Below are 15,793 nucleotides of genomic sequence, written 5' to 3' on the forward strand. Positions count from 1 at the left end.
GGCATTGATTTTTAGTGCATGGTCATCGGTCCACTTACATATTCTTTCTAGGTGGTCATTCATATTATTTATTGCAGTCGGTAAGTCACGAGGATGTGCATGTGTATATATTTGTAAGTCGTCTGCGTACACATGATATTGACAATGTTTAATTACTTGTGTTAGTCCTGAAATGAAGATTGAAAATAGGAGTGGCTCTAGCACTGACCCCTGTTGTATTCCAGTCTCTAGAGATTGACATGAAGAGGAATTTTCACCTGTTGATACACACTGCCGGCGATCAGAGAGATAGGAATGCATCCAGGATAGTGTGCTTTGTGAGAAATTAAGAGCACGTAATTTTGCCATTAGTATGTCCGTATCAACGCAGTCGAAGGCCTTATTAAGGTCTAGAAGAGTTAAAACAGTAACTTATCCCTTATCCATAGCTACTCCTATGTCGAAAATCCTATCTTACACCTTCAAATCACTGATAAAACTGGAGACTGAAACACACGCTACTACTGTAAGTACTGGTCGCCATCTTGCCTGTTTGTAAAACCAACAGATCTCTTTAATCTATTTTATAAGAAGCCTCGGAACTTGTGTACTTTATTTTGGTGTCAATAAAACCCCAGGCCATGCCGATCATGTGTGTTAATCATTACCTCTCTTCCCTCCAATATTCCGTGAAGTATTGCCTCGTCAAATGTTAACGGACTTTTGGGTCACCATGTATAGCTTACGGTAGATAAATTGGAAGTACCAGTAAGAAGAATCGTGAGAAAAATCTTAGGACCAATGTAAACAACAGAACAATAGAAGATAAGAAGTAATAAGGAAATATACCAGAATGTAGAAAATATAACAGAAACAATAAGAAAAAGGAGATTGCTATTATTTTGACATAATATCTATAGATTGGATGTAACAGATTGACGAAACAGGTATTCAAGAACCTTTGGGAGATAAAGTCAACAACAAGCTGGATACAAGAGGACGAGAACGATTTAGAAAAAAATGAAACAAGAGAAGAGTAAACTAAATGAAGATAGATATCTAAAAAGAAAGTTTTAAGAATGGAAGGATTCCAAGGAAGAAAAGGAAAGGAAACCCGGACCCAAAGTGGTCTGAGAAGAGAATAATAAAGCATAGTGTAATGATGAAGGAATACTGGAAAGAACGAAAGAGGAAACGACAAGAAAGGATGAATTGAAATTGACATGTGGTCCCTAACAGACCTCATGAGAAGAGGAAGAAGAGAAAGAAGAAGAGTTTCTTTTTATAATTAAGATATTATTTAATGTTTATTTTATCTCGGAATGAGTTAATAACTACGAGGAAAAACGAAATATGTAAACCGTTAGACACGACTGCTATTAACCCTGACAGTGTGGAGTGTTCATGACGTGTGATGCTCGCTACTGTCCAGCTGACCCTGCACGCTGAGGGCACCTTGACAGCCAGCCCTGACCTACTTGTGTTCACTAACGTCTCACCGCGTACAGGCTTGGCTTCAAGTAAATCTGTCGGCGGATGATTTTCCTGTGCCCATACAGGTAAGTCGCAAGCAAGGTGGAGAGTGTAATATCTGCCTTAAGAGTCATTCACTGAGCGTTTTAATCGAATTCATCCAGCTATAGGCCTACTGTTCTGGTCCGCCTCTGTGGTGTAGTGGTTAGTGTGATTAGCTGCCATGCCCGGAGGCCCGGCTTCCATTCCGGGCTCTCCCACGAAATTTGAAAAGTGGCACGAGGGCTGGAACGGGGTCCACTCAGCCTCGAGAGGTCAACTGAGTACTGTACAGGGGGAGGGGGTTCGATTCCCACCTTAGCCATCCTCGAAGTGGTTTTCCGTGGTTTCTCACTTCTTCCCCAGGCAAATGCCGGGATGGTACCTAAGTTCAGGCCACGATTGCTTCCTTCCCTCTTCCTTGTCTCTCCCTTCCAATGTTCCCGTCCCCCCACAGGGTCGCTGTTCAGCATATCAGGTGAAGCCGCCTGGACGAAGTACTGGTCTCCTTTCCACTTGTATTGCCGACCAAAGTTTCATGGTCCAGGACACTGCCCTTGAGGTGGCCGAGGTGGGATCCCTCGCTGACTCCGAGAGATATCCAACCCTGGAGGGTAAACGGATTAAATTATAATAAATATAACATTGTACTCCGTACTTGTGGAAAAACAAAAGTAGACTAAAGGGATAAAAAATGTTACTTATGAACAGTTAGTGTACGCGTAATGTTATCCGAAAATGATCACGAAACTACAAAGTAAAAAAAAAAAGTAAACTCGTGTCTTCATCCTGAGGTGGTGCAGCTCTTTCCAGGCACACCCCCATTGGAGGTGAGCTGCATGTACCATTTCAACCAAATACCAGCCCTCCTGCCAATTTTAAATTCCTGGCAGTACCGGGAATCGAACCCGGGCCCCCGAGGACGGCAGCTAATAACACTAACCGTTACGCTACGTAGGCGGACCCCGAAACTACAAAGAAACAGTGATAAAACAAACATCTCCTCAATACGAGGCTCACTAACGACGTTCTGAAACCATTTGACGAACAGTAGAACTCGCTTATAACGACATCCTAGAGATCTGAGAAATTGTGTCGTAACCGAGTGTCGTAGTCAACGAAAATGAAAAATATAGTAATATAAACTTAATTAGGTTTGTTTTTAGATGTATGTTTTCACTTTTAAGGATACCATGAAAACGATAAAATACTCGTACAATTATAAATACAGTATTCTGTATTAAAACAGTTTGTCCAGTACTCACCAACTTGGCCAGAGAGAGGGCGTTACCCTCTAGGTGGCCCGCCCCACCCCTTCAGGGTGAAGAATGAAAGCATTTGTAGTTAGTTAGTTACTCACCAAACTTCTTTACTTAGGAGTGAACTAATCAGTCATTTTGCTCTGTTGTCTCCTATTTGCCCAATACAGACTTTCTAAATTACGTTCTATGTTCATTATTTCATCAGGAACTTCACTGCTCCCTCCCCTAGCTTCATAGAACATGTTCACAATTCTAAAGCGTTACTCACTGTATGGACAGGCACTTCCTTCCTCCATTTCAAGGTCACTGTGGCCATTATTCTTCTTCAGTTTGCCTTTGGATGTAACTAAAGCTCATTCCACGTTAAGAAAACAGTATTGCTGTTATGGACCTACAAGGAGTGAACATGCCCCTTCTTAGACACCCATAATTCGTCATGATTAAGGGGTATTATACTGTACTTTGTAATTATTATGAAAGACAGATGAGGCATTTTTGCCCGTGAGTTAATAAAATAACTACATAACATTTTCCTTCTGTGTTGCTCTGGTACAAGCCTCTATAGTGAAGTCATCTACACTATTTGTTGCGTGTGTGTTTTTAGGCTTTAAATCAGTGCGTACTTGTCTTAAGTTGATTGAGAGTTGGTTGTATATTCCATAGTACTGGTGTGTGTTCTATTATTTTCGTACTGTACTAGGGTTGCCAGATGTACGGTTTTGCCCGGAACAATACGGTTTTTTCTCATTTTGTTCCGCGTACGGTGCACTATTTAAACCGTACGCCCAATGTTCCGTTTTTTAAAATATCATGGTTTAGACAATAGTATAGTATCAAAAAAGTGCGCGGTTATGGTCAAAATATTCTGTATTCTGACCTGACCAATGATCAGCCATCACAGTTGAGAACAGCGCTTCTGGCAGTGTTCTAGCGGTACTAGCGGGCATGTAGTCTCCTCCATTATATATATCAGTGGTTTAATTGGTCTAGAAAAACTGAAGAACATTTTGATGGTACTTTCGTTTGTCTAAAGTAAATCTCCATCGAATGCATATACTGAAAGAGTATTTTCAGTAATGGCAATAAAATGGAGAGATGACAGAAACAGATGCTCAGGCAGATACAATAAAAATGAACTTCTTGTGTACTTCAACTATGATGACAATTGTAAGGAATTTCTCAAGAAAGTTTTGTTGAATAAGAAACTGTTACAAATTGCTTCTTCAAACGACAAGTACTTGTGAAATGTTAATTTCAATGTAAAGACTAACACACTATTAGTTTTTAATAAGTTAAGTACCTACATATTTCATGCTGACGCTGTTATATTATTAACGGTATTTACTTGTTAATATATCCCTGGTATTTTCTCTTAATTATCGCTATGGTGTCTTAATTTAGCGCTATATGGCAAGGAAATTGAAGTGTTCCTTATTTGCCATCTGGAATCGAGCGACTGTTCCTTATTTGCCATCCGGAAATCTGGCAACCCTATACTGTACAGAAGTTGTTACTGAAGATTTTGGTGTTGTGGTATGCAGCGATACGTCATGACATAACTTGTGCTGATAAAAAAATTGCGATGTGTCTTGTTTGTGCTTGGTTTTGTTATTAACTGCTCTTTCTTAACCGCAGTTTAATTTAACCACTTTTTACGACCTCGTTTAAGTTTTGCTATTGTTTTTGTGAGCAATACGACAGTACAGTAGTACTCCGCGATGTCTGGGAAAATTTAGTAAATGCAATTAAATGTTTCCCTCACCCCCCGAGTCCATAAAAAGCATTATTATTTTTCTGTTTTTTTCCCAATTTGCCTTACACTTCAGTACTGAGGTTTTTATGTGCCGAAGTTTATCTCTGATTCTGTACAAACTAAAAATAGCCCCTGTAAACTCCCCATTCCCTTTAGTTAATAAAAATAATTTGCAGCTTAGTTTCTTCCGCTTTTTATCTTCTTATTCTTCTTTATCTGTTTACTCTCCAGGGTCGGTTTTTCCTTCGGACTCAGCGAGGGATCCCACCTCTACCACCTCAAGGGCAATGTGCTGGAGCTTCAGACTCTGGGTCGGGGATACAATTGGGAAGGATGACCAGTACCTCGCCCAGACGGCCTCACCTGCTATGCTGAACAGGGGCCTTGCGGGGGGATGGGAAGATTGGAAGGGATAGACAAGGAAGAGGGAAGGAATCGGCCGTGGCTTTAAGTTAGGTACCATCTCGGCATTTGCCTGGAGAAGAAGTGCGAAACCACGGAAAACCACTTCCAGGATGGCTGAGGTGGGAATCGAACCCACGTCTACTCAGGTGACCTGCCCAGGCTGAGTGGACCTCGTTCCAGCCCTCGTACCACTTTTCGAATTTCGTGGCAGAGCCGGCAATCGAACCCTGGCCTCCGGGGGTGGCAGCTAACCACACTAACCACTACACCACAGAGGCGGACCCGCTTTTTATCTTGAACTTAAATACTGAATTTCACAAATATATGTGCCGCCGTTTTCCCATGATGGTATTGAGCAGAGCCGTTCGATAAGGCAACCCTCTTGTCATAAGTGCAATACTGATTTCTTAACATAGAATGAACTATAGGTCTTCATGGTTTCATAGTCACACTGATTGAGCATATCACTGTCCGCTTCTTGCAGAAATGCAGATAACGGCAGATCATTACTATCATCGAACGTACAGTTTCGGCGGCATTTATTTCTTCGGTTGATGAGATTCCGGCATGGTGGGAACAGTTCTTGATAGTTTTGGTAGTGAGCCGTTTCCATGCTTTTTTTAAGACTTGCAATCCTGTTTTTAAGAACATACCAAATCTGACATCTTTGAACTACCTGGGTATACTTGACCAGTGAAACCGTTTACAGTTCTACAATCAATGGCTACTCTTCCGACGTACAGTACTTCCCTCTACACGTCCCCACCTTGCCCAACACGCAACCGGCATACTCATTATGTGCACCGTCCGCACCTAACCTTACAACAACGCTCTATCGTCCCAACTCTTGGTAATTCACTACACAATATGGACATATTCACACTTTTCACATCCTTCAAACACAAAATTAAAAAACTCCTTTGAACTCCCCTCCAGGTTCCCATTTGTTCCCTCCATCCAACCCATGACCTTCCTTCTTCCTAACTTCGTAATGGGCCCTTTCCAGTTATCGTTGCCATTGTTGTTACATTGTTATTGAATTGTTAATAATTTACTGTTTGATACTTAATATTGTTGTTTTTACTGATTACCTTTTATACTTATTTAAACTTGTTATTATTAGTGTAAAATGACCCTCCATAGACTGTATCTGATAAATAAATAAATAAATAAATAAATAAATAAATAAATAAATAAATAAATAAATAAATAAATAAATAAATAAATAAATAAATAATGCATTCGAACGCATCTATCATTGTAGGCCTAATAAAATAATCCGTGACAGATTGTCGCGTGATTCTCGTCCTTTGAGTCTGGCCTTCTTGCCATACGTACAATATGTCACGGATAGGACTGGCAATATTCTCAGAAAGTACAATATCAAGACCATTTTTAAGCCTAATATCACCATAGGCAATTGTTTGCGATCTGTCAAAAATCCTATTGGTTTAAACTGTACTGGAATATATATGATTCTTGCTTCTGTGGATCGGTTTATGTTGGCCAAACATGTAGGAAGGTAGCAACAAGAGTTAAAGAACATCGCAGGCACTTACGTCTTTGCCAGCCAGAGAAGTCTGCTGTGGCAGAACATGCCATACATAATGACCATCAGAGAATGTTTGGTGCAACTTCTGTCATTTATAAAGAGGAACATTTAATTCCTAGAATCATTCGTGAGGCGATAGACATTGCTAAACGCCCGAATAATTTTAACAAAGGTGACGGCTATGTACTGAGTAATCATGCCCACCCTCCATAGTTGTCAACATCTTTCTCCATGACTCTGGAGGCCCTGGAATGAACTATACTTCTAACAGGGTCTCTCTATCTTGAGTGTGGTTACTATGGAGTGACAGTTGCCATTATGCTTTGTTACTGCTCTGAAGACGATCCTGATCGCAGGATCGAAACGTGTCAGCTGATATTTAATATTACACGACCTAATTTTCCCAAATAATTATTGTAATATCATTTAGTGGTCGTGAAAATCTATGTCAAATACAAACGGGATGTTATTTTTTATTTAAATTTAATTACTGAAAAACACAAGGCAATTAAAATTTATTTTTCTACATATTTTCTTGCTTTGAAATTTCATTTGTCCCAGCGTATGGGCAGCTTTTTGATGCCCTCGTCGTAAAAAGAACAGGGTCGTGTCACCAGCCAGTTGCACACAACAGTGGCGTGCGGTGAACATCTTCTTTACCGGTATCCCGTCCGACTCGTTGGCTGAACGGGCAGCGTACTGGCCTTCGGTTCAGAGGGTCCCGGGTTCGATTCCCGGCCGGGTCGGGAATTTTAACCTTAATTGGTTAATTCCAATGGCACGGGGGCTGGGTGTATGTGTTGTCTTCATCATCATTTCATCCTCATCACGACGCACAGGTCGCCTACGGGTGTCAAATAAAAAGACCTGCACCTGGCGAGCCGAACCCGTCCTGGGATATCCCGGCACTAAAAGCCATACGACATTTCATTACCGGTATCCCAGCTGCAAAAAAGTTTTTTTTTTAAAATATAAACAATAGTAGCCCCACTACACTCTCTAATGTCAACACTATCATTTTATAAAGCTGCATACTTCGTGGAACGGTCTAACTGAGAGATATCTTTCAAGAATATGTTCAACCACACGCTCGCACATGCTTCCAAATTGATATTCACGACAGTGACGACATCATCATAACTTAATCTATAGCAGATTTTAAACATTGTACTTACAGTTTCATCCGGTGACGCTTCGTGATAGTACAGTCATGGTTTTCACACAAAAAAAACACTGGGTCTAACTTTTTTTTTTTTTTTTTTTACTTAACAAGCCTAATCTAAACTAATCAGCAAAATTTAACTGGTATTTTACCGTCGTTGAAATTTTGTCAGAGTTTTGTCCGGTGTCACTCTAAAGAAAATGTCAGTCTTGTCTGCATTAAAGATGTCACGATCGGCATATCCTTAGCGCACATTAGGCCACACAGTAGCAAGCCATTCTTGGCTTGTTTTGGCACTCACACTATTCGCTTCGCCGCTCACTTTACCGAAACTGATGTTGAATGTGTCACTCCAGCCACTGTTGCACATAAATTCTTCATCTTTTAATTTCTTCGCAAATACTTCTGCTTTCACCTTAAGAAGAGGTCCACAGCTTCTCTGTCACTTAAAGCACTTAAGCAGCGCTTCATTTAAATCGCTCCGTTCAGGTTTTCGTAGCCGCTTCATTTTCGAACCATTCTCTTCAAATGCAGCAACAATTTTATCCTTCCTCTCACAAATCGTCTGGACTGTGGAATTAAGAAGGCCAAACTCACGACACACTTTATCTTTTTTTAATTCCATTCTCAATTTGGTGAATCACTTTCACTTTTCCTCCCAACGTTAAAACTGCGTTAAAATGCGTGCACTTAGAGGAAACTTCCAGTCGAAACTGACCGCACACAGGTACTGTTAATATCGCAAGAATATGGGCGGATTACAATGGGTTAGGAAATCTGCCTGCAATCCCTAGGTCGATGACAGAAAGGGACAGGAAATAATTTGCCAGGTCACCAGATTTCAACAAAATATTTCTTAAAATACTTTCTTAGAAAATCTTATTCCAAACTGACATTGCAAATGACGTTATATGCGAGGTAGACGCACATGCGTTTGTCGTATTACGCAAGGCTGAACAACGTTTATTATGAGGAATATGTCCGTAGCACAGAAAACATGACGTTATAGACGAGTTGTCGCTGAAACTAATATCGTCATAACAAAGTTCAACTGTAATTTATTTCAGAACCTTCCGTTCCTTTCCATCTCCGACATTCCATTATTACCAACAATGACTTGAAAGACGTACAATTTTTTGTAATCCATGTAGTTGTCTTTGTGACAGCCTCCTTATGTGGAGAGTTGTATAAATAACATTCAAAATATTAATTGAAGGTGATCTTATGTTTCTCTGCTGCAACATGTTTAATTTTGTCTACGCTGGTCACATACAGATTCTGGGAGTAAAATTGTACGGATCAAAATGAGGCAGTTTTTGAGAAGTCTGAATGAAAAATCTCAAGCGAATGTTACTGAGAAATCAATCAATCAATCAATCAATCAATCAATCAATCAATCAATCAATCAATCAATCAATCAATCAATCAATCAATCAATCAATCAATCAATCAATCAATCAATCAATCACCACTGATGAGCATGTAGGGCAGTCGTCCAGGTGGCAGATTCCGTATCTGTTGTTTTACCAGTCTTTTCTTAAACAATTTCAATGAACTTGGAAATTCATCAAACATCTCTCTTAGTAAGTTATTCCAGTTCCTAACTCCTCTTCCTATAAACGAATATTTTGCCCAATTTGTCCTCTTGAATTCCAAATTTATCTTACTACTGTAATCTTTGCTACTTTTAAAAACACCACTCAAAATTATTCGTCTACTAATGTCATTCCACGCCATCTCTCCTCTAACAACTCGGAACATACCACTTAGTCGAACAGCTCGTCTCCTTTTCCTCAAGTCTTCCCAGCACAAGCTTTGCAACATTTTACTCTTTCGTAAAAAAAATAAATAAAAAAAAAATAAAAAAAAAAACCTTCGCTCAACAGCCCCGAAGGGCCAGGACCTACCAAGCGATCGCTGCTCACGTTGGAGGTCTGCAGATTACAAGGTGTCGTGTGGTCAGCACGACGAATCCTCTCAGCCGTTATTATTGGGGCTTTCTCTGAGATAAAGGTAAAAATTTCTGACATGGCCGGTAATCAAACTCAGGTCCTCCGGGAAACTGCCAAGCACGCTTCCCCTACACCGGGGGGCCGGCTTTGTCAAAAATCACCCAGAACAAATCGAGCTGCTTTTCTTTGGATTTTTTCCAGTTCTCGTATCAAGTAATCCTGGTGAGGGTCCCATACACTGGAGCCGTACTCTAATTGGGGTCTTACTAGAGACTAATGCGCCCTCTCCTTTACGTCCTTACTACAACCCTAATACTCTCATAATCATGTGAACAGATCTGTTACCCTTCTTAACAACCTCGTTATTATGATTACCTCAATGAATCATTGCTTATATTAACACCTTGGTACTTGCAGTGTTCCGCATTATGTACTATCACCCCATCAACACAGTAATTAAAACGTGAAGTGACTTTTCCTGTTAATGAAACAGTCTGTCTTCATCCCGTTTACTATCTACCGTCCCTCTCACAACATGGTTGAGATCATTTTGCAGTCACTCACAATCCTGAATACAGGTATAAGGTCGAATATACTCGCTTTTCGCTAGTTGGCACGCCATTTTCGACAGTTATTCTACCATTTCAGAGTCGCACAATACCTAGCGTATCCAAAACCACAACAATGACACTCCAAATGACAACTGACAAGCAATAAACTTCTATCCAACGCTGCGGACCTGCGTACAAATCCCCCTGTGGGTGGGGGCGGTAGAATAACACCCACGGTATCCCCTGCCTGTCGTAAGAGGCGACTAAAAGGGGCCCCAGGGGTTCTGAACTATGGAGCGTGGGTTGGCGACCACGGGGCCCTCAGCTGAGTGCTGGCATTTCTTCCACTTACTTGTGCCAGGCTCCTCACTTTCATCTATCCTATCCGACCTCCCTTGTTCAACTCTTGTTCTTTTCCGACCCTATTAGGTTTGCGAAGGCTAGGGAGTCTTTCATTTTCACGCCCTTCGTGGCCCTTATCTTCCTTTGGCCGATACCTTCATTTTTCGAAGTGTCGGACCCCTTCCATTTTTCTCTCTGATTAGTGTTATATAGAGGATGGCTGCCTAGTTGTACTTCCTCTTAAAACAATTATCGCCACCACCACCACTTGCGTACAAATCCATTAATGCTATGTCACCAGAGATCTTTTACATGCCGGCATCCTACGACATGGAATGTCGAATGGATATTTTTCCACCCTTCCCAAATCGGATTTTCTCGGCCAGTTGAACTCACCATGTTGGGGCCCGGAGGCCGATACTGATCCACAGATGGAGCTAGCAATAACGAGGGAACGCACGTTGTTTTTGACAGTCATATCGAGAGACATATTTATGATCATTTAATTTCGCAAAGGGAAAAGTGGTGGGGTGGGGGTGGATTCCCTACATTTCTTCTTCCTAATTGATTTTAAGTTTGCTTGTTTTATTTTCCATTTGATTTGTTAGGAGGCTTTGATAATCATGTTTGTGTTACCTTACCGTTAAAACAAAGATCACCATAATTCCCACCACGACGAATAATTGCGAGAAGATCCCCTTATAGTGCTCGTCACGTCAGGCTATACAGTAAAACGTAAATATCGCCGCTCTATTTCCTTTTTTTTTTTTTTTAATGGCTCGTCCCTGCTGCCAACTTGACTACCGTACGCGCACCTTTTAGTGATACATGCACACCCTAGTGCTGAATCGGTCGATCTCGGTTATCTTCGAGATCCGTATTGGCACCCTTTGAAACACAAACTATGAATCGCTTATGCATCGCTGAGCGACATCTGGCGTACATTTTACGTACTAGTACTGTTGTTGTTTACACAACAAAGCGAGACTATAGAATTCATGCTAGTAACAAGATTCGCATCGAGAAATGTTATATAATGTTAAATAATGTATGTGTGACACAGTTGTTGGCGTAAGATAATAAATGTTTAGTAAAGTCATATCGATCATATTATCGATTCAATTCAGATTTCATTTCCATTCAGTTGGCAGTATAACCGGAACCGGGAGAGGTCCCTCCTTGTTCCTCATCCCCGCACAAAGTGATATCGCTAAAAGGTGCGCGGACTATAGTGAAAACCCAAATTTAAGTATCAATAATGGAGGTTCCCTTATCAGACTAAATGATCATAAAGATATTCATAATTAAGTCGGTTTTAAAGTTCAGTGAAGAATTAAGGAAAAACTCACACACTCAATTTAATGTTATATAGGGGAGAGTCCTACAGTACCGGCCACCTTAACTTTTTCCCTTATGAAAAATAAAATGATGTACGGTATGAGATTTTTGTACAATAATCTTATACTTCATTAGATGCTTTTGCAACGTCAGGGTGTGATTTCCATAAAATCTTATTAAAAGTTCATAATATTTAAAAAATACAACAAAGCTTAATTTCCAAGGACTACAAAAATTTCTTCCAGTACCGGCCAGTTACTATTTTCTAAGATATACATGTCTTATAAATTAATAACATCATACAAACATAAAATAAACTCGACAACACATAATTATTGGAATTGACATCCACTAACTTCAAGTTTGGTTTAATTTTTGCAATAATTACAAATACAATAAAAATATTCCCTTAGTCTACACATCCAACATGCGCCCAGTCTTTGCATTTGGTACACTGCACCCATTCTTCATCCAATGACTCACAGCAAACAATGCATAATGTGTTTTCTTCCTTTTCCTTAGTATTTACATAATAGTCATAATAAAACTGCTTTCCGGCAGTTTTGTTTTCTTTGTTGGACTTTTGAATGTTCGGCCAAAGCGAATGCTAACTGTAAACATTTTTTCCTAATCAGGGGCATGAAGATTATCTAGATCCTTCATATAAGTAACCAACTGACTTTACATATCGTAATCAAATGATTTTTAATTCTTCCCTTTGGGGAGTTAGATCAATACCCACACCAACTCTAAGTGCTCTCAGACGATCTCATAACGTAGCCTCAGCAGCCTGCCTTGCAGTCTTTTACTAGAATTAATTTAGTTTAGTGCCATCTTCATCCCGTCCTCGGTCCATTTTCAATTTATTTTACCCCTTTTCTCGGTCATTTCACTCTAGAAAGTGATAAGAAGTAGATATAATTATATTTCTTTAAAAGTCCTATTGGCCGGTACTGGAAGACATGTGGGTGGCCGGTACTGTACGAACCTCACGTGAAGGAACTTCCCCAAATGGATATTGTCTAATAGACGACGTCGTGAAACTTTTCCCAGCTATAGCATCTTTAAAGAATGTATATAATATATAAGTAAAAACAAAATCAAAACCTTACCTGGAAATTGAGTACATGGGGGCTTGAAAATAACTTTTCGCGCGCGATTGTAAGCTGGCCAACGTACAATACTCCCATCTCACACAAGACTTAACGCTAAACGAAGTCCCCAAAGTATGACACGCGGGAATATAGTATCCTTCATATGCCACCTGTAAGCTACTGCTATATAGTACGTAAAACGAGAACCAGCAATGGCCGGTACTGCAAGCCGGCCGGTACTGTAGGATACTCCCCTATTTCTGCCTTCATTTTGATATTCGCATTTCTATAACGGTATTCTTCTAAGTTCAGCTCCCTTCTTGAAATTTGCTATTATTTGTTGGAGTGAAGTGAAACCACGCTGTAATAATACAAACAAGCAAATGTGTTTCATATAAAATATGCTGTAAGTCAATAAGAATACACAAAGGCTCAGTCTGCAAACCGTACCGAAGTCATGGCGAGACAAGGTTAGGTTAGATTAGGTTAGGTTAGGTTAGGTTAGGTTAGGTTGATAACGAAATTCCCTTCCATTCGAATTGAACTGATCTTTATAGAGAAGGTAATGTTGCCTTCCTTTTAGGAGATGTTCTTGCAGATTTCTCTTGCTTCTTAGACATCCTAATCGAATTCTCTAAGTGAGTATTGGACGAAATAAGACCGTAATTAATAAAATGCTGCGTTCGTCATTTCTCACCAACTACGTTATTAAATGCATTGTTCGAACATGCCACAATTCTACTTACCTGTTGTTACCCTAAGAGACTTACAATGGCACAGAAAAAGATAATATGCTTTAATTATACCCGAAATGCAACACTAGTAATTTTAACAATACGGCAGTGGCAATATCTAATTCTCGCAAATCACAAAATAAACCGACTGTTTAGTGTCAACGACTCAGATTAACAGTAACTGTAGGACGTCGTATCGGCAAGTAGGGTCCCTAAAACTGTATGGTTAGCGACACTGAATCGAACCGAACAGTTAGAAAATCACTGCCTTCAGTATTAACAGGGGAGGAATAGTAAGGTTTTATCCTGAGTGTATAGGCTTACGTGCCAGTGAGTATATCTGAGGTTGTAAGCAGGCAATGCCCTTGCGAACAAACGAGGGAGATTGTAACTCATTAGAATAGTGATGTAAGCTGCGAGCTCTTTGCCTCAAGGTACTTATGGGAGCGTTGTAAGACCAGTAGTGAAGGTGGCTTCGGCCGTCACCAGAGTTCTGGCCTTCAGAAGAGTTCACCTCACTGAGACGTTTTCGAACTCCGATTTTTCCACTTCAATAAGGTCCAATTATTGCCCTAGGACACGAAGGTTTCAAAATAGAGTGGCATCAACTGTTTCTTCACCTGGTTCATAACTAACAGTCGGTTATTAGCGTTTTCCCAAACCACAACAAACAACTTCAGGCATCTTAGATGACAGTTGCCTCATTCGAGTTATACAACCCCAAAAGGACATGACCAACATTTTTGAAGGTAACAGCAAAAGAAAGGGAAGGGCCGCGAAGGACGTGAAAGTAAGAGACTCCCTAAGCCACGCAAACCGTAAGGGTTGGAAGAGAATACGAGTTGACCAAGGGGTGTCGGATAGTAAAGTTGAAAGGGACGGATCTTAAATTAAAACTTCTACAAACAATTCTTGTTCCAACCGCTGACTACTGTGACATTGTACTGATTGACCTAACCTGGGAACACGCAGCAAAACTACAACGTGTACAGAACTCTTGCATTCGATATGCCTTCCAGCTCCGACACGATGCTCATGCAATACCATACTGCAAAAAGTTAGGATGGTTACGTTTAAACGACCGTTAAACCCGCGAAATGACCCGCATGTACCAGTTGCTTTCTACAAACAGCTCACATATTTATCGTCCAAGGCTTCTTTCTTCGTTCCACGAAATTAACACTCGTTGCGGGCCACTACTTGAAATAGCACCGCATAGAACAAATACCTACAGCCATTTTGGTCGGTAGATGCAGAGTGTGTTTCGGCCCTTGGGTTCCGTCCCTTAAGAGGCCACGGCTTGTCCGTGGTCGAACAGCTCTGTACTCTGACCGGCCAACCGAGCGGCTCTACGCCTCTGCATTCAGGAGACGGGCCTGGGACACAGTGCCGGACTTCACGTCTGGCCCCACCCGTCGGCTGTCCTGAGAATGGTTTTCCGTGGTTTTCCATTCTCCTGCACTAAGGCGAATGCCAGAACAGTTCGTAGTATAGGCCACGGCCGCCCACCCCCTCACCCTCTCCGCACATCTCCCTCACCGTAACAAATCTCCCGGCCTGAGAGACGTCGTTACCGTCTAAGAGGCCCGCCTCCCCCTTCAGGGGAGGAATAAAAAAGTTGAGTAGTAGTAGTAGTAGTAGTAGCAGTAGTAGTACAGCCATTCCTTCCTGGTCACCGCTTCGAGGTTATAGAATACGATCCCGATAGATATTAAAAGTTTTGCTCGTCTAGGACGTTCAAAACAGGCTACCGCAAACTTCTCCAGAGTGCATACAGTTGACTTGAATGAATCGTGTGTAAATGAAATAAAAAATTATGTATTAAATTTGAAGTATCTTAGTCTGTCCCATTTACGCTAATATTCTCATACAAGACTATGCACTCTTTCTAGAAATTGATAACATAGTAACATGGTTTTTAGTAAACTCACATTATAACACAATAATATTCAGTTCATTTCATTTGGCCTCGTATTAGAATAAGTTTTCCTTTAAGCTAGTTATGGCATACATTCTTTGGTTATTAATTTGATATTTTTCTGGTATTGTCTATTCCGTATTTATCCTATACTTTTTCATCAATAGTAATCTTAATTCATTGTATTATTGTCACTTACTACATGATTTACTCAGCGAGAAAACCCACTTCTAACGCCT

At 40.6% G+C, this 15,793-nt stretch overlaps 1 protein-coding gene across 1 annotated transcript in view; it reads left to right on the top strand.

Moving 5' to 3' along the window:
• The first annotated feature begins 1,488 nt into the window (after positions 1 to 1,488).
• LOC136872649 (uncharacterized) overlaps positions 1,489 to 15,793 on the top strand; it is a 61,479-nt gene continuing 47,174 nt past the window's right edge. The window contains exon 1 of the mRNA XM_067146460.2: positions 1,489 to 1,538. Coding sequence (XP_067002561.1) covers positions 1,516 to 1,538 — 23 coding nt within the window. The 5' untranslated portion in view covers positions 1,489 to 1,515. The remainder of the gene's footprint in view (positions 1,539 to 15,793) is intronic.

The sequence above is a fragment of the Anabrus simplex genome, chromosome 1 (genome assembly GCF_040414725.1).
Source record: "Anabrus simplex isolate iqAnaSimp1 chromosome 1, ASM4041472v1, whole genome shotgun sequence".
Lineage (NCBI taxonomy): Eukaryota > Metazoa > Arthropoda > Insecta > Orthoptera > Tettigoniidae > Anabrus > Anabrus simplex.